Below are 21,985 nucleotides of genomic sequence, written 5' to 3'. Positions count from 1 at the left end.
GCTTGGGAAGGTACTGTATCCCAGAACAATGTACTCAGTCATGCACCCCAACCTCCCTACCACAAGCGATTGAATCCGATCCGACAGTTAACACACTGTCCTACCTTCTTGTTGGATCTAGCCCCTCCCCTCTCCCCCCCATTAGGGGCCCCCAGATCTACTAGCGGCCTCTGATGGAATCCACCATCATGCCTGGGAGATGGAGGGGATTCGTTGTTTCTCGTCCACCTACCTGCATGGGCTGCTGCGAGGCAGTATTGGGACACTGTTTGTTTTGTCCCAATGTTAATGTTCTAGCCTCTGTGTTCACGGCCATGTTTGTTATAACACATGTACACACACCATGCCCTAACCCACTACAATCTTTCACAACATGGCTACACCCTGATTTACCCAGTCTTAGTCGCTATACGACACCGCCCCCATGGCTATGGCTGACCTACGACTTGTAACTCTTAATGTGCAAGGTCTGGGGCATCCAATCAAGAGACGGCGAGTCCTTAATCATTTACGAGACACATAATGCGATATCGCATTCCTTCAAGAAACTCATCTTGACGACCATGAATCCGGGAAACTAAACCGGATTCCAGCCGGGGTTGGGTTGAGACGTCAGTCCACTCACCTCACCGAGGAAATAGGGGTGTCTCTATCTTGATGCACAAACGTGTCCCAGGCCATACATTGCACACGATCCCTGACAGAGATGGAAGATTATGTTCTGATCCAAGGCCTGTTTCGGCAACAACCTATTACACTGTTAAACTTAAACATATACGCCCCGATGGGAGACACACCCACGTTCTTCACACAGGTAATCGCGAAGTGTGCACTGTTTCTGGGGAAGCTTGCACTCATTGGTGGGGACTGGAACACAATCCTAGCTATAGCACTGGACCGCAAAGGCACAATATTATTGACCCCCCCGCCACGCAAACGCGCTACCATACTCACACTCATGGGCGATCTGAAACTCGACGTATGGCGGCACCTCCATCCCCTATGCCCAGATTTTATATTCTTCTCGAAGACTAGATTACTGGATGGCCACCCATTCTCCCCCACATTTGCCAATGTACAATTCTCCCTATGACAGTATCAGACCATGCACCTCCTTATTAGGATAGTGGCTACGCCCTCGGACAGACCACCCTGGCGCTAGAATCTGAGAGCGCTGACATATCCAGACTTCACTACAAAACTGGGCGAGGACATAGACCTGTTTTGGCGCACCAATCTGGTTCCCGGATACTTCCTTGCCAGCTGCTGGGACGCTTTCAAAGCTTTCCTTAGAGGGCAGTGCATATTGCGATGGGCCCATAAACTAAAGGGATGGAGAGAGCGAGGTAACCAGATTGGGGCAGACTTTTCACTTGAAGAAACTCAGCATAAACAGAACTGCAACCCCACCATACATGCGTGACTCAATAGGCTTAGAGGGGAGCTTAAACAGATTACAATCCAGCGAGTGCAAAAATCATTCTCTAGCAGGTCTCAAACCTACTACCAAGAGGCCGACAGACCCCTCCACCTAACAGCGCTTGTTCTCCGTACTAGACAGGCCTCCCAACAAATCCTCAGCATCAGAGACAGAGAGGGGAGGTCACTGACCGACAAAAAAGACATCAACAGACGGTTTGAGGAATTTTATGGTGAACTATATGCCAAACCGAGCACAATTGCCCCTGAAAAGTCTGAAGCTTTCCTTTCCACGCTCCAGTTAAACACAATCAGCAACTCACAAAAGGTAGAACTAGAGAGGCCGGTAACGACAGAGAAAATCACCCATGCCATAGCCTCATTGTCAGGGGGAAGGCATCTGGTCCCTATGGGATACCAATAGATTTCTATAAAATAATGGCAGACTGTATGGCCCCACTGCTCGAATCTGTTTTTGAATCTGCCCTAGCATCGGCTAAGGGTTACCTGCCTAAATTGATGATAGTGGCCAATATAATCGTCTTCCACAAGCAGGGGCGAGACCCTGAAGACCGTGGGTCCTATCGGCTAATCTCACTTATTAACACTGATGCCAAAATCTTAGCTACGTGTTTGGCATGTAGAATCGACAAGATACTCCCCCAAACTATCCACAAAGATCACACCAGTTTTATTGCAGGCCGCCACTCAGTGGATAACGTTCGGCGACTCTTGCACGTGCTTGCTGGACGGGATAGTCCTGACTAACTACTATTAACAATTGATGCAGAGAAAGCATTCGATAAAGTAAGGTTGGACTTTATGTTTAGTGGACTCTCAGCCTATGAGTTCTCACCAGCGCTATTAGGGCTTATATGCTTGTTATATACCGACCCTCAAGCCTTGGTAACAACGAACGGAAATACTTTCAATAAATTACATTTGTATTCAGGCACCAGACAAGGCTGCCCCCTGTACGCCCTGCTGTATGCACTTTCCATAGAGTTGCTTGTGGAAAACCTCAACAATGACCCGCTCTGGAACGACGTGATCAGTGGGACTGAGGAGCATCATATCTTTCTATACACTGATGATTTGTTTGTTTACGTGCGGAACCCATCGGTATCACTCCCACGCCTGTGTCACCTAGTACACGAGTTCAGGCCAATGACGGGCTATAAGGTGAATTGGTCGAAATCGGAGGTCCTTCCCATTAGACCAGACATACCATGGGACCCAGGAGGGGTTGCTCCTTTCCGCCTTCAGCAGCACTCCATCAAATACCTTGGAATCCATATCTCCCCTTCCATTCAGGAACTTGCAAACCTAAACTCCACACCCATCCTGGCAGAGATAAATGCTGATCTTGCTAGGGGGAACACGCTACCACTATCCTTGATGGGGCACATTAACGCTTTCAAGATGAACTCGCTCACAAAACTAATCTATCTCGCACTAATGCTTCCATGTGCTCCCTCGCAGACAATGTATAAGGACCTGGACAAACAATTGTCCAAATTCCACTGGACCGGCAAAAAGGCCACGATTTGGCTTGAAATCCTACAAGCCTCTAAAAGCGATGGTGGCCTAGCGGTACCGGTCTGGCGAACCTACTACCAAGCCGCCCAGATATGCTGGCCCAAAAGAGGGCTAGACATATCAAACACATCGAGCTGGCGCCAAATTGAACTTTCTCTGATGTCGCCATATACGTCAGCTGAAACCCTGACCATTCCCTGGAATGAACTGCCTGAAAACATCTGGACACACCCACTGCTTGGCCCAACGCTTATCCAATGGCATAGAATGAGAGGATTACAGCGGGCTGACACTCAGGCTGACCCTGCCTGGATTAGTGTGCGAGTAATCCATTCAATAGGTCTCGACCATGTCCTGCACAAACACAAAAATCCCTGTGGCCGGAAATCAGAGTTGCTGACCTGTATGATGGGGATGAACCGTTGGGGTTTCCGGGGGCCAGCAGAATATTACGACTCCAGCGATCAGAGTGGATGCACTACCACACCATTCACGGAGTGATTAAGGCAAACACTACCAGGCAGACACTATAAGACACCCCGTCAACAGGTGAACAAGAAATGAAGCAGAACCCTACTGAATATCCAACACTGTGCTCATTCTACACCATATGCACCCCTAATAATGACAAATGCAATTTCACCCTATCAACACAATGGTCCAGTGATCTAAATGCCACAGTCTACGCGGACGATATCTACTACTATTTCGAGAACATCTCTTCCATGACATGCAACATACGCAACAGGGAAATCCAATATAAATTAATCCAGCATCTGTACTACACCCCCAGCAAATTACACAGAATGGGCTTGGTACGCCCCCACGCGTGCTGGCGCCAATGCGGTCCTGCCCGGCTATATTAAATTATTGGAAGCACATACTCAAAATGGTCTCTCGAATCCCTAATACTTCCATTGTTTTTGCCCCTGGGCCCATGCTCTTCGGTACCAATGACACAGACTGGCATAAAGACTCCGATGTGAGACGCTTGGCACACATACTAAAGTTTTCAGCACATAAGCTATTAATTATGCATTGAAAGGCGGCCAAAACCCCTACGAAACAAGCTTGCCTAGACCTGTTTCTTAAGGTGTGTACACTAGAATGTGTGGGGATGAGGAGGCGAGGTAGACCCACACAAGCTGACCAAATCAGGGAACTTGTTGCTGCATACATCAAATGAGGTCTTTCAATATATTTGAATATATTTAGACAAGTATAAGTGCCCCGTATATAGGCCATGTTAGCTGGGATGTATGGGGTTACCAGTGAATAACAGGGGGCGAGGGGGGAATGGGGGCTGCTTTAGTGCAAGGGTGCAACTGGGGGGCGAGGGTGTAGAGGGTACTGAGGGGAGGGGCAGAATGCATCTACCGTGCCAGACCCTTCTTGTTAACTGGTCATGTAAACGTCTGCTTTACATCTTGCATTGTGTTGAGGGCCAGTGGGAGAGTCTCTTTCTCTTTTTAGATTCTCTGTCTGGCCAAAGCTAAACCCATCTGGGGTTCGGCGAAAGCTATGAAGAGATGCTATAGTTCATGGGTCTAGCATGCGTTGCTTAGATATCCCCACAAGGCAGTGCTGTAATGTACTGGTGAATCCTATTACTAAAGTTTACACCGTATGCACCTCGTAACTCAGCTGCTTCCTTCTCAGAAATGAGTGACCCCAATGCCACAGAGACATGTATTGCAGGGAGAGTGGGGGAGACGGCTGCTCTCTGCTGGGAGGCTAGACAAGCCGTCTTATCCCCTTAAGTCAATGAGGGCATTTGCGGCAAAGGGCCTCTGTGTCAGAGCCAGGACATGTATCTTACAGCCTCATTATGGGTGCTCATTGCACGTGATATCACTATCCCCCAATTTCCCATGAAGCGTTCCCTTTCACAGAGAAGAACAGCAGACCTGCTATAGAGAAATCTGATAGCTCTTGGGCGGCAATTCACAACTCTCATCCGCCATGTAGTGCTCTGTGGCTAAATCAACAGAGTAGGCGTGAGAATGTTCAGGCTATCCTTTTATCTGGTGCGCTACCGTACTGGACTGTTCATTGTTACCAGTTGATCCCAAAAGTGATTGATAGCAATATCATGCTGAGGGTTGCTTACTGCTGGGCACCCCGCTGCTCACAGACATGTTCAGCTCCCATCGAGACATGCTGAGCCGTGTCAGCTCCAGCAGTCTCCGGTGAGGCCTGCTCCTGTGCCTCCTCAATGATCCCTGTGTGCTTTTGGCGAGGTCTGGCCGGGACACACCAATCCGAACCGCAAGGCCCCTGCCCTCCAATGGCCACAGTGGGAACTTCCCTATCCGCTGCTTGGTGCCCACGCACTCTGTGCTTCAGATCTTGCTTACTACAAGCCAAGCCCACCCACGGGATATGAGCAGTATCCATCAGACCTCAAAATCGTACATGGAAATGGGGTCAGTGCCTTCCTGGGGGCCTGTGACGCTTTCAAGGCAACATCTGTCCCCCGTTCAGAACATCAGGGCTCTCTCACTGCCATTTCTTGTTCAATGGCGAGGGAGACCCCACGCTAAGGAGCCATGCCTCCTGCGCCCAGTGGTGGTCTCTTTTTAAACTTTTTAAGCGGTTTCCTCCTCCCCGTACTCCTGACCTTTCGGTACCTTCCCCCTCCCTTCTTCAGTTACAAAGGGTCTTCCCTACATTCATCCTTTCCATCACTTCCTCCACCTGCCAACTCTCTGTCCTGTTCTCTGTCCACTGGTTTCTCTCTCCAGAATCTGCTACTGTCTCATTTCTGATTCCCTCATTCTATAGCTCTCCTCTTTGACCCTATTCCCTTTTCTCTCATCTCACAAGCATATCCCTACCCATTCCTTACCTCACCGTCCTCTCCAATCGTTTGCTCTCCATCTCGCTTTTTCCCTCTCCATTTAACATGCTACAAGTATTCATGTATTTTTCTTGATATGATATATGATATGATATGGCATGTATAACACGCCTATACACAAGTGTTTCAAGGCGCGACGAGGAAAGTGAGGGGAACAAAAAGGAGGACAGACAACGATCATACTAGACCAGGTGTCATTCGGATTGCGTAAGTACGTGTGAAGGGGGCAGAGACAGTGCAGTACATGGGAAAAGATAATAACAATAAGTAAGTAATGGCCAGCAAGTGGCAAGTGCAAGGGTGAGTGCAGACACCAGGTATCACAGGTTGGGAGGGGGACTGTAGGGATACAAAAACAGTCCCCAAGTGCGGGGGTTGCCGGGCGGGCTGTGCAGGTGTGTGACGCTGGCAGGACAGGGACCTGGGCCCTAGATCAGAAGGTATCCAGGTAGCCAGCGCAGTTCCAGTTACAGCGAGGAGGTCAGCAGGGGAGAGGAGGAGAAAAAGCAGAAGCAAAGAGAAAGGTTTTGAGGTGCTTCCGGAACCAGAGATGGTTCTCCTCAAGTTTAAGGAAGGCAGGGAGGCTGTTCCAGAGGGGGGCACCACTCGAAGAAAGAGATCTACCACCATCTCGTTGCTTGGAGAAGAGACTGACCCTGAGACGAGTAGGAAGGTATTTAGGAAGAGAGAGTTGAAGGTATTAAGGCCCCAGACCCCAGAAGGCGTTGTGGATAAAGCAGAGGGTTTTGAACTTAATCCTCGCAGCCACTGGGAGCCAGTGCAGAGATTTCAGTACTGGAGAGATACGATCCCTGGGCTTGAGGTCAAGGACAAGTCTCGCAGTCCTGTTCTGGATAAGTTGCAGAGGGCGGAGAGTAGAAGCAGGCAGATTTAGAAAGACACCGTCTTAAACAAACCTTCTCTTGACCATTCTTTTCCTGATAATTTCCATCCTATCTCTCTTTCCGCCCCAAAATCCTTGACCATATTGTTTATGCGCAAGTGCCTACTTACCTAGACTCCCATTCTCTCCTTTCAGTATTTCAATTGGGATTTCGCTGTTCTTGCTCTATGTAAACGTCACTATTACTTCTCTCCAACTCACTGTCCAAACTTGCATCGATATTAGTGATCCTCAATATATCTATTGCTTTCTGTTGACCACTCTATTCTTCTCTCTACCCTCTCCTCGCTCAGCTTTTCAGGTTCTGTCCTCCAATGGTTTCATTATCTCTCTGATAGAACTTCCTTTGTCTTTTGGTCTGGCAATGTATCACCATCTTTACCGCTTCAATTTGGTGTTCAAGTTTCTGTTCTGGCAACTTACATTTATTGATTGATTGATTGATATTTTATTTCTATCGCGCTCGTACACAAGTGTTCCAGAGCGCGACAAGGCAAGGGAGGGGAACAAGGGAGAACAAAAAAGCACAGAACATTACTCTATTCCCTCTCATCACTTCCTTCAACTTTTCTTGTCACTTCTATGCAGATGATACTCCAGATCGTTTTCCCTTTCTCCTCTTTACCAGACACTCTCACAATACTCTTCAAACTGTCTCTGCTAGTCAGTCTTTGATGCACTCACATTCGCTTCGTCTTAACCCGTATAAGAATTAAGTTCTCTTCTTTCCTGCCACCTGCCTCAACCGTTCCACCCCTGTGCCTCCCTCTGCATTCCAATTCACTCCTTCCTCACTTCTACTAAGAATCTAGGTGTGTATTAGATTTTACCCTCACGCTCCCTAGTCACAGCTCTACTTTAGCTCGTACCTACAGTTTTCATTTAGTTAATATTCACAAGGCCCTTCCTTCTCTTCATTGAACTAACAGTTCTTTTTCCTTATATGTTCTCATCTCGACTATTGTTCTGACCTTCTAGTTAGGCCCCCTATATCTCACCTCCCATCTGTTTGTTCAGTGTATAACTCTGCAGCCCATCTCCTTCGCGCTTATCTTCCCTGATCTTCTATCACCCCTTCTCTAATTGCCATCTCTCTCCTTACATGTGACTTTCATCTTTTATTCCATTTCATTTTCTGTTAGGAAAGATTTTTGGTGGTAAGCAGAGCCTTCTTTTTTACTCCCCTTTTTTTGTGCTAATTTTTATGTTTTTGTGGGGTGGGGGACTGATCATTCCATAAGACTATCAGTACTGAGGGAATATGTATTCATTTATGGAATTCTTGTATTTTTACAACTGCACACATCACCCTTAAGTGAAGTGTGGTTAGGGTACTTTGTACCCTTATGGTATGGTAATGTTTATTTGTATACCGCCTATACATAGGCAAGTGTTTCAAAGTGCTCAAGGAGGGAAGGAACACAGGGAAAAACAACAGTCGCTCAAAGCCCTTGAATTTCTGAGACGATAACGGTCTGCACAGACAAATTAAGTGAATATTATACATTTAACAGTTTAGTGTTCTAACATGTCAGAAAGGTAGCCTGCCATGCCAGAATCTATGCAGGATCACCAAAAGAAGCTGCAATGCCTTAAGCGTCCTTGGGGATCCTCTAACATCATGAGAGTCGAAATAGTTGTCCTTCATCGTCGTCAGTCCTGTCCAGCTGGTGAGTCACTGGCACAGATAGTCGTGCGAGAGACCGCAAACCACTGCTAGCATGATTCAAACCTGAAAGCAAAAACAATAACTGAACATGTGACACTTGGACCTCCTGCAATCGAACCAAAAGAGCGAGTAGTGATCCCAAACTTCCTCTAGTTAGCTTGGGGTTTTTTTCCTCAATTTTAGTCCAACCCATCCAGAGACACGAAGGTTGCCAATCCCTGCTGTAGAAATTGAATTCAAGAGGTGTACAAGTCCTATCCCTACAACTACCCTTACCCGACCACGGAATTTCTCAGTGAGTAGGAATTAGGAATTGCACCATCCCTTTGTGGGAAAACCTTGGTGTGTTTAATTATCTGTTGGGTTGGCTTTGGTCACTTCTTCCTTTGGGGGTCTTTGTGACTGCTTCACCCCTTTTCCACTGGTTCCACTAAAACTCTGGTTTCTGTACCCTAGGCTTAACTCCTAGTCAAACAGCCGGAGAAATCCTTAACTCTAGCTCCTCCACCAATTCACCAGTTTCTCTATACCTCTGTCCACAGGCTCACCATATTTCCTTCGGTCCCTTTTTCTCGCTTCACTCCTTCTCTCCCACCTTGACTCAACTTGTCACCCTCCTCAGACTGCTTCTATCACCTTGCTCCTGGGCGATTCTCAATTCCCATTTCCTCATGTTGACCCCACCACTTTCCCTTCTGCTAATCCTATTCTCTTCTTTCTTTTCCTCCTCCTCCTCCTTAATGCTGCTCTACACATTTATTGCCACCTCCACTTGTACCATCTGTTCCTTCCTACCTACCTAATTTGTCCTTTTCCTCTCCTCTTATCTCTCCATTGTATTGCTGCTCTCTCGTTTCCCTGCCCTTAATTTCTGTCACCACCGCCTTGCTTCTATCCGTTCAGATTTTCACCTACCCTTTGTTATACTCTCCCTGCCTCTCAACTGTAATGCTCTTCACTACCTCACCTCCTGACTCAATTATTTTCTAGTCTCCTTCTCCATATCAATGTTTCTTTCACAGCATCTCCTTCCCACAGGTTATTTCCTTCATAGTGCTCCTATAAACTGTATCTCAATCCTCCAAAGTCCAACTCCTGACTCCCAAACCATGCATGACATTCTTCCTCCTTTTATGGTCACCTCAGAGGACTTCTTGGTCTGATAAAAGTCTAATTTCAGTCAGCTGCAGGTTTGCTGGAAGCAAGCCTCCTGATTGGTTGGCTCACCAAGGGAATACCATTTAGCTAGCTGTACTTTATTGCTTTACACAAAGCAGTGCTGGTGCCCGGCCTCAGCCTTTAACAAGACTGGCCTCCTTTTGGGATGTGTTTGGTTATGGTCCTCTGGTTGGCCTCACTCATTGAAAGCTTGCACTCCATAGCATGAGACATGAATGCGTTTTTGTCTCCATATTTGGATGGCTGCTCCATGCACATCTGCTCCTCAAGAGTGTTGCCTGCTGCAGTTGAACACGAGATAAATAAGTGAGGTCTATACCCAAACCAAGTTACAATGTCCACAAATATAGATCTGATATCATATTTGGCACATATTAAAATCTGTCCTCCTATGATCTCTGGGGAAAAGGTTGAGTGTTTTTTTTTTACACAGGCGATTTGGTCCTTTGCGATTATACTTTTTTGGGACTAAAAAGAGCATTGCTGGAACTGTATAAATTTGTGTGTTAACACGACCTAGTGCTTAATTTTGAAAAGACTAAAGTAATGTGCTTCTCACATAAGCGGGTCTCTGTCACAAGTATGTACATTGAAGGGCACCACACTGAACATGTGAAGTGCTTTACATATTTGGGTCTTGAGATCACGTCTAAGGGAATCTACAAAACATTAATTGCCACAAAAAAATGGAAAGCCTCTGCTATGATAAATATGATGTATAGATGTGTCAAGGCGGCCTCAGGGTATAGCATTTGTGGGATCATGTCCTTATTTAAGCAGAGCTTTTGTGCTATGGTGCTTTACTGCGAGGAAGCCTTAAGCACAGATGATTTCACCTGGTTGAATGTTCTGGAGGGCAAATTCTGGCGTAAAATGCTGGTTTGGACCCCAGTGTCACAGATGAAATTATTCGTCTGGTGCTGTGCCTGATATTGTTGACTACAATGACACGTAAAAGGAAATTGTTATTGTATTTGACATCAGAGAAGACTCCTTTTTGCCCACTATTCTAACTGCTGGGAAAACAATCTGATACACCTTATGACCAAACCATGTTCAAATTGACAACTTAGACTTTAAATATGTTTCTGTGGCAACCTAATTGGGATGATCATTTTTTAAATCTTAAGGCAAGGCAGATATGCACATTGGACCAATGGGACTGGATCTTCAATTATCATCAGTAAAGAGTTATAGTTTTGTAGAACATCTATCTTATGAATGTAAGATTCCCTGGGGGGGGGTATGTCCATTCCCGGACTTGCAAAGATTTATTTTACTTCGTGTGAATAAACTGTCTGTGTTGGCAGCCGTCGTCCCTGAATTAGGAATTGATAAAGCAGATAGGTTCTGCCGCCTAAGTGGGCTGGTTGGCAAAATGGAATCTGCGCAACACGTGCTCACGGAATGGCGCGAGCATAGTGATGTGTATTTGAGATTGTTGGGTCCATGCATGCCCAATGCTGTTTCAATTAAAAGTGACTGTTTTTGGTAGTTCTGCTTGAATTCACTGCACAAATATATGCAAATTGCACTTTACAATGAATGGAAAGCTACTGTGGCTATGGGGAAACACGCACAGTAATCAAGTATAATGTTCCTTAATTCTAATAATTAGTAATAATTTAAGGTCTGGGCTTAATCTGGTTGTCTCTCAGATGTGGACCGATGTTATTTATTTCATTGGGCCTAATATGCTAAACATGTAGAGAAGGTGATGAGTTTTGGTGTTTGGCTCTTGTGCTATTTTACCCTGTAGATAGGCTGCACTGAGACCATCTCCTGTAATATGAATAATGTCATGCACTTAATTTGTGCCTATTTATATATTATGTATATTTCTCATTTTTTATATTAATTATTTATTTACTTTTATTATTATTTTTTTTTCTACTGTTTTCTCTGATGTATTTGAACTATGTAAAAGTTGTTCGGAACTATAAACATAATGAAATGTCCACAATGCTGTAATCACAAGAGATCGTGTTTGAAGTTTTGTTTATTTATAAAGCGCAGACCAGGCCCGAGGGCAACCGGGCGCATACTCTTGTAGACACGTTACAATGATCATTAAATACACAGTAAGTTTACACAGTATACAACAGCATAATACAAAATAATACAAAATAAATTTGGCAGAATAAAATGCAAGAAAATAGTGAGAATCTGTGTGTAGAAGCAGGCGGGCCCACAACATGATGTAACTAGATTCCCGCCAACGGTCTGAGGGCATGGGTCTCTAGCCAAACCGAGAAGGGAGTCTCTGAGCAGATCGGAATATTGAAGTCGACATGATTAGGAAATGGGTCGAAAAGGGTGTTCTCGAAAGGAGCCATGATGGAGTTTTGTCTATGGGATGGGTCCCTGAGAAAGTTATGGTATTAGCGACTAAAAGGTTATGGCTCAAGGTGGGCTTTTGGAACACGTAGTTCTTAGTCTGAGCTTTTCCACTCCGACAGAACCAACAGGAGCTGATTAAGGGGTTTAGGCTTCCCTGGAGACCTAGACATTTTAGACTTGGGAGTTTGGGCTAGACTACTTTTTCCCCCCACCTATGCCATTCCCACTGGCACTCCTCCCCTTATGAAAGTCCAGAGTCTGACTGAAACCTTCAGAGTGGAATGCAGGGAATGGCCTGATGGGGAGTTATAACACTTAGGCTCGTGATGCACTAGTGATTCTGGCAGATCGTCAATATACTTCTGCTGGGCCGAGTTTCATGGAGCAGGATTGGCACTTAACGTACACAAGTAGCTTGTGTCCCATCACTCAGTCTAAAACTTCATTACAAGTCGTACTGTTTCTGGGGTGGCTCGCCCTAATTTGTTATGTTAAAGGTTCTTATACAGCGCACTGTTGCCACCTACGTGGTTTGTTGGCGCTCTGGTAGATCTGTAAAGCAAAGGGGGGAGCTGGGTAAGTTAGTAGGACTGTGCAGGAGAAATGAGAGTTGTGATGTGCTGTTGGCAGCTTCAGTTCGGTTTGCACCATTCACTGAGCGTAGGTCTGTTTGTCTGTTGGTAGCCACCATGTGCTGTTCATGAGACTATGTCTGGTTTGTTTCGTTGTTGTGGTGGTGTAGTGAAATGTATGCTGTTTGTTGTGCTGTAGAGGTATGGTTGTGATTAGTTCTGAGTATGAGAGGTGTATACAGAAGGGTGGGTTTTTAGCAGGATTGGTAAGTGGCAGTACCCTATCCTACCCCCACTGTTTGCATGACTTGAGGTACTGGAGAGGAGAAGATGACCACGGTAACCCAAAAAGGGTTAAGCACTGCAAACCCTTTGCCCAAAGTGATCCTGCCTAGAATCATAAACAGTCGAATGACCAGCCCCATCCTGACGATGAAAGGCACAGCTGGTTTGATGCCTAAGGTATCTAGGATGTAAAGGTCAGAATACTGATCTTGTCAAGAGTATATGGGGACCCCTTGCAGCCTGGGGTGGGATTTCTAACAGGCTACAAGCCAAAGCAAGTCCTACCCCAGATGGGGAAGATGGCAGTTGTGAAGGCCCAAATCTCCATCCCTTCTGGAAGAGCCAGTTTGTTTGTATACAGTGCCACTGAGAGTCACACAATGTCTTGCATGATGTGGCTAGTCTTTGTTTGTTTTTAGAAAAACAACTTTCCCCAGCTTTCAAAAGAACCATTGCTGACCACACCAAAGTTATCTGGAGTGACGAGGAGCCCTAAAATATCAACCAGTAATGCTCAGAAGAGAGCCTACCCTGTGACCTGGGGAACTACATCAAGCAGCGGAGTAAAGAAGCAGCCGAAGACTGTACGCATAGAGTGTCACAGGAAATTGTGCTTACCTGGGGAAATCCAAGAACTGATATCCCATCCAACGAGTGGATTAATGATGTAACGCACCACCACAGGCAACAATTACTGAAACGCAGTAGACTCGCACATGAGAACAGGGTGGGGTTTAGAAGCCATTTTGTATCCTGTGATGTCTATCGCCTATGGGGTGAACAGGCAAATATTGGATGGTGGAACCAGTTTGGTGGGACATCAGATGGGAAGGAGCAGGGCAGTAGGAGGGAAATATGATATTGTGAGTTCATCTCGTAAGGTCAAAGGAAATGTAGGTGGACCAAGAGATCCAAGTGGATTAAGGACAGAGCAGAGGAGGATTATACAGGTGGTGTGCAAGTTGAAGTATTAGTTGGGGAGAGGAAGTGAATGGGCATGTGTGTGAGTGGAGTTGTAGGTGAGAGTAGGGATTGAATGAAGTTGAGTGAGTGAAAGAGAAAGTGTGGGAGGAGTAGTTGTTGAGGGGGAGGAGTAGTGGTTGGAGAGGAGAGAGTAGTAGTGGTATATAGAGAGAGTACAGTAATAGAGGTTTAGAGAGGGAAGAGTAGTGGGGCAGAGAGGGGAGAGTAGTGGTGCGTAGAGAGGAGAGAGGAGTAGTGTGCAGAGAGAAGAAGTGGTAAGGAGTAAGAATGGAGGGAAAACCTTAGTGTGAGCAGAGTAGCAGTGAAAAGATGGAGGAGAGAGGACCATTGGAGGGACAGTAGAGAGAGTGGGAGTGAGGGGAGATGGAGAATAGAGTATGGAAAGAAATTAGAAGCAAAGGGTGAGTGGTAGATAGATTCAGGGAGAGGAATATCAAGGCAGGGAAGGAACAGTGAGGGTGAAGACCTGGGTTTCGCAAAAGCATAATCATCTAGTTATTCCTGGGGAGTAAGCCAACGTATAGGAAACCATAGCTTGTTCCCCGAGGAAGTTTAGTTACAAAAAGCTTCAGCCTTTAGGACAACACCAGTAGACAGATAGTTGTTTAGATAGCAAGGGCTACAGATCACAATAATCAGCTAGGGATTGATGGACACTTCAGTTCGGGCGGGGCCTTCTTCTACTAGAGAGATTTGAGAGCTATGAATAGCCATTTTCCCACTGCTAAAATACAAATAAAAAACGTTGAACTGTCTCTGGGAGTTGGTGTATTATTGAAGTCATCTGCAAAAGATGAGATGGGGACAAGCAACATCCTGACATGAAAGACATTGCAGCCAAAAAATAAATGCATAATCCCAAAGACCATTAGGGAGGCTGAACCTAAGGCAGAGAGGGAAGGGCAGAGAACTAAGGTCAAAGAAGGAATTTTGACCGTAGTCAAATTTAATCTCTTAGTTTTATTTTAGGATAAGGAGGACCCACACACGATTCTTGACCTCTATCTTCTGTTGATCCCTTGACCTATGCCAGTCGTACAAAGATTGTGCAAGATGCAGAGGACTTTCACATGGTTTTTAGTATCAGAAGGACTTTGATGGGAAATCATCATCTAATGACGTTAATAACTTGAAAACGGGGGACAATAGGAGTATGTTTGTTAAATGAAATGCAAGATGAAGAACAATAGCAGAAAATGTACTTTTTCCTACCCAACAAAAGGAAACCAGAAACCCTCTGCAACAGACTATTAAAAGTACATGGCACTATGAAACCACAAAAAAAACTACATACAAGAATCACTTGCTGCATTTTAACATCGGATTTGCATCAAAGGATATTTTTAGACATTTGGTGTCATTTGAAAATGTTGTATACCAGAAAGCTCTAGATTCAATGAATTTAAATAAATGGCACACTTACCAGAATCCAATACAAAGCGCACACCATCTATCGTGACAGATGTTTCTGCAATGTTGGTAGAAATAATGCACTTCCTAATCCCTGGTGGGGCCATGTCAAAAACCTACAATATTAATGTATACAAATATTCATGTTTTTGAAATGTTTTAATTCACATAAATTACCTTTCACCATAGATAATTAAAAACAATTATGATGCTGCATGTCACACACAACAAAATAAAATGAAAGATTCACAGTAAAATACAGTGTTCGATCACCAAATGAAAGCTTCGAAAAAAGAGACAACACAATGATCAGAACTTTTCCAGGTCAAAGAACAGACCACAATTGTTAAAGGGGACTTGATCAAAATCACACAGCCTCAATTCTCACTTGCCTAAAGTCGTATTTCTCTTTGTAAGTGCTTTCAATGGAATAAGAGAACAAAAAAAATGAAGATTTAAAGTCAAAGATGTTGTAAACAGCATTTCCCACTGTGGAATACCTTATCTTGCTCAGCAATAGAAAGTGTGCTGTGCAGGGGAAGTATGATCCATCGTTTGGTGTGAGAGGCATATGTCTGCGCTGCTTCAAGGATGGTGGTGATCTCGGTGATGCCACTGAGGAAGATGAGAAGATCACCTCGCTCCTCTGGTGGATATTTATGATCAATTGCCTGTATTACTCTTAAGTATGGTCTGGGATCCAACTTTTCAGATTTTGAAGTTGATTCCTCTTGTGGGATTGGCTGGTAAATGACCTAGCAGATAAACAGCAGAAACAGAAAATGTAATCTTGTGCAAAAAATAAGGCATTTAAACAATGTGCATTGATTAATAGTGTCACTTGTTAGGCTGACAGAACAGGCCTGCATTTTGAAGGTGAATATCTCCCAATTAGTTAAATATGTACATATTTTTTCAAACAAAGCCGGAATAAATAAATAAATATACGGCCAAATACATTACTAATTTCAAATTACAATAAAAAAAAAAATACAACTGGCCAAAGTCAAATGTCCACATCAATCAATGGATGCTGTGCTGAAATAATAATAAGGATAATACTACTGCCTGAACATACCACTATCCACTGCTATTTTTAAAGCTTGTAGATGGTAGACACGTGTGCACTTTTATTTTTAGGACTGGCTTGTTAGGGTATAAAATAATTCCTTTGTTTCATGCCGCTTCCTTCATTTTAGGTTGGACTTTACATTGTGTATTGTAATTGTATTTATTGTTATTTTTATAGGGTTTTCGTCAAAGTGCCAAACATAAAATGGAAAGATACAAACAATGTAAAGCAGTAACAAAAATGCAGAAACAAGGCTAGGAATCAGACATCGATGCAAGAAGAGGTTTTTTTAGACGAGTACAAAAGATATGGCAGGTAGTAGAACAGCGGAGAGCAAGAGGCAAAGCATTCCAGTGAAAGAGGGCCAATAATGAGATACAACAGAAATGGGAGGAAGCACATGGAGGTTTGGGGACAACAAAATGGAAAGCGGATTGTGAGCAGAGAGAGCGAGAGGAGAAATAAAAGTAGATGAAGAAAGTAAGATAGGAGGGAGCAAGGCACTGAAGGTTTTTAAAGGAAATAGATGAAACAAAAGCTGAGATTCAAAGGGTATAATAGATGCAGATAATGAGGTAGCAATCAAGGCCCGAGGAGGAAGACAGAAGGGAAGGCAAATGGCCAAGTTGTAAATAAATTGAAGGGGATGAGGCAGGACGCAGGGATACCAATTAAGAGAGAAGAACAACAGTCAATCCTAGAAAGGATAAGAGAGATGAACAAGTTACTTACCCCTGGTAATGTTCTCGACTGGATGTTCCTCCTGCGTATTCCTTATCTTTTGATAATTCCAATATCCAGCTTAGCTGCTTCGGAAAACTTTTCTCAGCAGGGAGCGCTGCGCGTCGAGGCATGTCGACTCGATGTCTTTCGGAGGCCTCTGTCTCGATGTCGACGTCAGTGAAGGTATATTTAGCACGTGCAACGCCCGCTGGCTTCAGTTTGTTTTTACAAATGATTTAACCCATACCTGACAGTTCCTCATCCTGAGAGAGCGAAGACTGCAAATCACAAAGGAAATTCTACTGCGGGGTATGTTGGGAGGGGCGATAAGGAATATGTGGGAGAATGTTACCAGGGGTAAGTCACTTGTTCTTCGAATAGACTGTGTCGTCCCACGTATTCCTTATCTTTTGATAGACTCCCAAAGCATTTTTATGACAATTTAGTAGTTTTCATGGATCTGTGTGCACAGAACGCAACACTGCTTTACCAAATAGTCTTTCCCGGGTTGAAGGAGTCTAAACTGTAATATTTGGTGAAAGTATGTACGGACGACCATGTGGCAGCCGCACACATTTCTTTTATTGGTACTCCCCTCTGTAATGCAGAAGAAGTCGCCATGCCTCTGGTTGAATGAGCCCGAAGGCCTTCTGGAGGATCTTTTCCCGCCAGTCTGTAGCATTCAGATATTGACAGTATTATCCATCTGGATAATATCTGTTTGGTGAGAGCCATACCCAAGTTGTGGCCTGAGTAGCCAACAAACAATTGGTCATCTTGTCGTATCTTTGCCATTCTGGTGATATAGAAGCTTAGTGCACTTTTAGGGTAAAGCCAGTGAAGCCTCTCCTCTTCCTTCCCAGGGTGTGGAGGAGGGTAAAATGAAGGTAATGTTATTTTCTGAGTCAGATGGAATTTAGAAACAATTTTGGGCAAAAAGATGGGTTTCACATATCCTTATAAAAAACAGTGTAAGGAGGCTTGCAGGATAAAGCCTGAAGCTCACTCACCCTTCGGGCAGATGCAATGGCTACTAAGAAGATGTTTTTCAGAGTTAGAAGCCTCATAGGCAGGAGTGAATAGGCTCGAAAGGAGCACACATCATGAATTTCAACACCAAGTTGAGATCCCGATTGGAGTGAAAACATTTGTCAATCCTTTTAGGAATGTTATTATTAGAGGGATTTTGAAGTAAGAAACTTCCTCTGAAGTGCACTTAAATATAGAAAGCGCTGCAAGATATCCTTTAATAGTACCAATCTGGAGCCCCAGATTAGCTAGCTGTAACAAAAAGGATAACACCATAGGTGTATTACATGCAAATGGCTCAACATTCTTATCTCTACACTAGCTGCAGAATTTGTTCCAATGGCAGCAGTAAAAAGACTTAGCTGCTGACCTTCTGGCCGAAAGCAAAATCTCCATTACATCATTCGGGAGGTCCCAATCTTTGTATCTCAACCTCTCAGAAACCATGCGTGAAGGCTGAGCTTCATGATCTCTGGATGGAGAAACTGACCCTTCTCTTGCGAGAGAAGGTCCTTGTTAGGCAGAAACCTGTGCAGTTCCCTCTGGGACCACTGTAAAAGATTTAAGACTACAGGTGTTGGCAGTAAACCCACTTGGTAGCAGTCTGCACAGCACAGATTCACTGTGGTAGCTGTGGCTGAGCAGCCAGACTTCCCTCAAGAAGAGTTAGACAGTATACAGAGGATACATAATAGGTACAGAGGCACAATAGCACAAGCAAACACTGACCAGAGCTAGGTGTAAAAGTATAAACTTATTTATTAAAGGTACACTCATAAATTACACTAGCACATTAGAAAAGGTAAGAAAGTCAAACACAGTTACTATTACTCATAAGTACATCCCTAATCGTTTGTTGGACAATTCTAAGTTAACACCACTTATTTCCAACCAGAGGTGAGCGCTTAACGTTAGATGGTACTCCAACAAGTATTACCAAAAGGGAGGGAAAAGGTAGAAATAAAGAGAGCAGTAAGGTAAAACACTTTTCACATAAGGTTAGCAAAGACAGTCAAGGGTGGAACAAGGAGAATTAGTTCGGGGCCCGCTTTAGAGGGAGCCAGGCGAAAAATGTGCCCAAGATCACACAATGTCACAAGTCTTTGCAGGTGGGTAAAAAGGTTTTACTACGGTTCTGGAAAGTTTAGTTAGGGTGTCCCAGACCTACCCAAGTTCGAGAGCCGAGGGCTAAATCTACCCCGTACAATCGGTGGCAAGGGAGGCCGGGCGGAACACAGTACCTTTACAAGTGGAAAGATTCCTCCAGCGGTGGTAGTCGTTCCTGGTAGTGGGTGCAAGTCGCGGCGTCGTCCCGAGGAAGAGGTGATCTCGATGTAGAGGAAAGCTGCAGGTCGTTGCACTACCAGGGATGAGGCCAGCCGTGGAGTTCTCCGGTCACAAAGGATTTTTACCCCTCTTTCGCGGTTGAGGTAAAAAGTGGTATCCCGGTTGCCGGGGTGCTTGGCACAGGCAAGGCGGCCACGAGATGCTTCAGGACGGCGAAAAGAAGGCAGCAACTGGTTGTCCCCACCAGTTAAGCGAAGAAGACTCTCCGGCGGGAGATCTCCTCTGTCGTCGGGAAAAGTGGTGAGACGATTCTGCAGGGCTTCACCGGTGGTGTCGTCTTGGCAGGTCGGCTCGGCTTCTCCCTCTTCGGCTTCTTAGGTCCTGTGGCGACTTCTAAAGAACCAGTCCGAAAAACCCTGCTTTTATGCAGCAAACCCCCATTCATACAGCCTAGCTGTCACTCAAACATGTTAAGTGGTGAGCGGGGTGGCTCACCACTTGGGCCAATCACACTAGAGTGTGACATGAGTTGGCAAGGCAACTCAGTCCAGGGTGCCTAAACCCCCTCCCACACCCCCTGTGGTACCCAGACAGAATGGCACCACTTTGGAGGGCTTCTGTGCAGAAGCCCGCCAAAAGTGGAACAAAGGCTCGACTCGGGTTCAGGGTTACTGAAGTGAACCTAGACGCCATTTTGGCGGCGAGTTCCGGCAAAAGATCCCAACCGGTTAATTTATATTAATTAAATAAACCGGCGGTATCTTTAACATTGCACCAAAAAGTGGTGCATCAAAAACAATGGGAAATCCCATTGGGAAGTATTCCGGTGGAATATTTCCGTGGTATCCACTGCCACCAGCCAGAACTCGGCGAGGGGGGACGGGACAGTACCCCCTCGATAACAGACCCAGGGGCAATCTAATTGCCCCTACCAGTACTTCCACAGTAAGATGGTTTGTACTGGTTAAGTTCCTAAGTTAAGACTAGTAAAGTCAATGGTAACTTTACAGACCCAGGGAGACAGTAGTCAGTCCCAGGGTGTGGAATCTATGTTTGGGGGTCTCTAGGACACCCCTGTGCTACTGCACTGAGGGTGCTGTGTAACACACATTCAAAAACCAATGATGGCCTATGGGGAAAATTACCCCCTAGCCCATAAGCACATAGCAAGTCACAGAAAACTCTCTCAAGTCATGTCCAAGAGTGAGGGTAAAAGAGTCTCACTCTTGGCAGGAGAAAAAAATAAACCCCAGAAAATGCAGCAAAGCTGCTGGGGGACTCACTAGGTTAGGAAATTCAGCCTAAACAGAGAATTCTTCCTAACAGTCCTCTTTTTGTGGAAGACGTATTGGAGGGCAGATGGACATGTCCAGAAGGTCTGGGTACCACGTCCTCATGGCCCAATCCAGAGAAATTAGGATCATGGATTTCCTGAGCTTTCTTAACCTCCTGATGACTTGAGGAATGACGGGGACTGGAGGAAACGCGTACAGGAGTGGAAATTCCCAGTCCACCATGAACACGTCTCCTAGAGCTCCTCTTGGGGAAAATTCCCTGAAGCAGAATAGTTTGCACTTCCGGTTGACACTGGTCGCAAACAAATCCACTTGAGGGGTTCCCCAAAGGGCGAAGGACATCCTAAGCTAGTTCCCACTCCTGGGATACTGTGCTCAGCCTGCTCAGAGAGTCTGCCGCCATGTTCTCCTCTCCCGCTAGGTGAACTGCCAATAGAGAGATTCCTTCTTGAATTGCCCAGAGCCAGAGCTGCATTGCCTCTCTGCACAGTGGTAGTGATCCTACACCCCCCCTTTTGTTCAGGTAGTACATGACTACTGTGTTGTCCGTCATTATCAGGACATTCTTTCCCCGTACAGATTGCAGAAAGGCCTTCAGCGCTAGTCTGATTTCCCTCAGCTACAAAAGGTTGATGCGTAGTTTGGACTCTGATGGAGACCAAGGACTGCCGATTATCAGATCGTTGGTGTGGGCTCCCAACCATGTGAGTGAGGCGTCCTTCACTACTGTTTTCTCTGGACATGGTTGCCAAAAAGGTTCTCCTTTCAAAATGTTCTCCTGGCAGGTCCATCACCGAAGGGCCCATGAGACTCTGCTCTGAATCTGTAGCAGGTCTGACATCCTTCCTGAGAATTGCGACCACTGAGTCCCGAGAGCCCATTGGAGGGATCTCATTCTCAGGCGAGCCTCTGGCACCAGAAAAATGCAGGATGCCATGAGGCCGAGCAACCTTAGAAAGTCGAAGGCCGGAAGACGCAGGGAACTCAGGAATTTGGTGACCATCCGCAGAATGTCTTGCGCCCTCCCTTCTGGTGACGAGACTTTTCCCAGGGATGCGTCCATGACTGGTCCAATGAATTGAAGTCTTTGAGATGGTATCATGTGAGACTTCTTGAAGTTGAGGGAGAAGCCCAGTCGGTGAAGGGAGTGACAGGTAGAGCTGAGATGTTACAGGGCCTGTTGGGGGGGGGCCCTGATCGCCAATCATCCAGGTAGGGGGTAAACAAGAATTCCCCCTCTCCTGAGACTTGCTGCCACCACCGCCATCAACTTGGTGAAAACCTTTGGGTGGAGGTTAGCCCAAATGGCAGAAGCCAAAACTGTCTTGTGCTTGTGATGGATCGGCACATGAAAGTAAGCATCCTGGCGGTCCAATGATACCATCCAATACTGAAGCTGGAGGGCCTGAAGGATCTGA

General features: G+C 45.4%; 1 protein-coding gene across 1 annotated transcript in view; it reads right to left on the bottom strand.

The window, feature by feature from the left end:
* The window catches only part of DHX34 (DExH-box helicase 34), a 1,224,470-nt gene that overhangs the window by 900,959 nt on the left and 301,526 nt on the right, over positions 1-21,985 (bottom strand). Inside the window, exons 4-5 of the mRNA XM_069644554.1 lie at positions 15,662-15,916; positions 15,175-15,277 (exon numbers count right to left, since the gene is read on the bottom strand). Of these exons, the coding sequence (XP_069500655.1) occupies positions 15,175-15,277; positions 15,662-15,916 (358 nt within the window). The remainder of the gene's footprint in view (positions 1-15,174; positions 15,278-15,661; positions 15,917-21,985) is intronic.

This window comes from Ambystoma mexicanum, chromosome 2p, assembly GCF_040938575.1.
Source record: "Ambystoma mexicanum isolate Mex_15411 chromosome 2p, UKY_AmexF1_1, whole genome shotgun sequence".
Classification (NCBI taxonomy): domain Eukaryota; kingdom Metazoa; phylum Chordata; class Amphibia; order Caudata; family Ambystomatidae; genus Ambystoma; species Ambystoma mexicanum.
The sequence above is the reverse complement of the archived record's forward strand: the minus strand, read 5'-3'. Positions and strand labels throughout refer to the sequence as shown.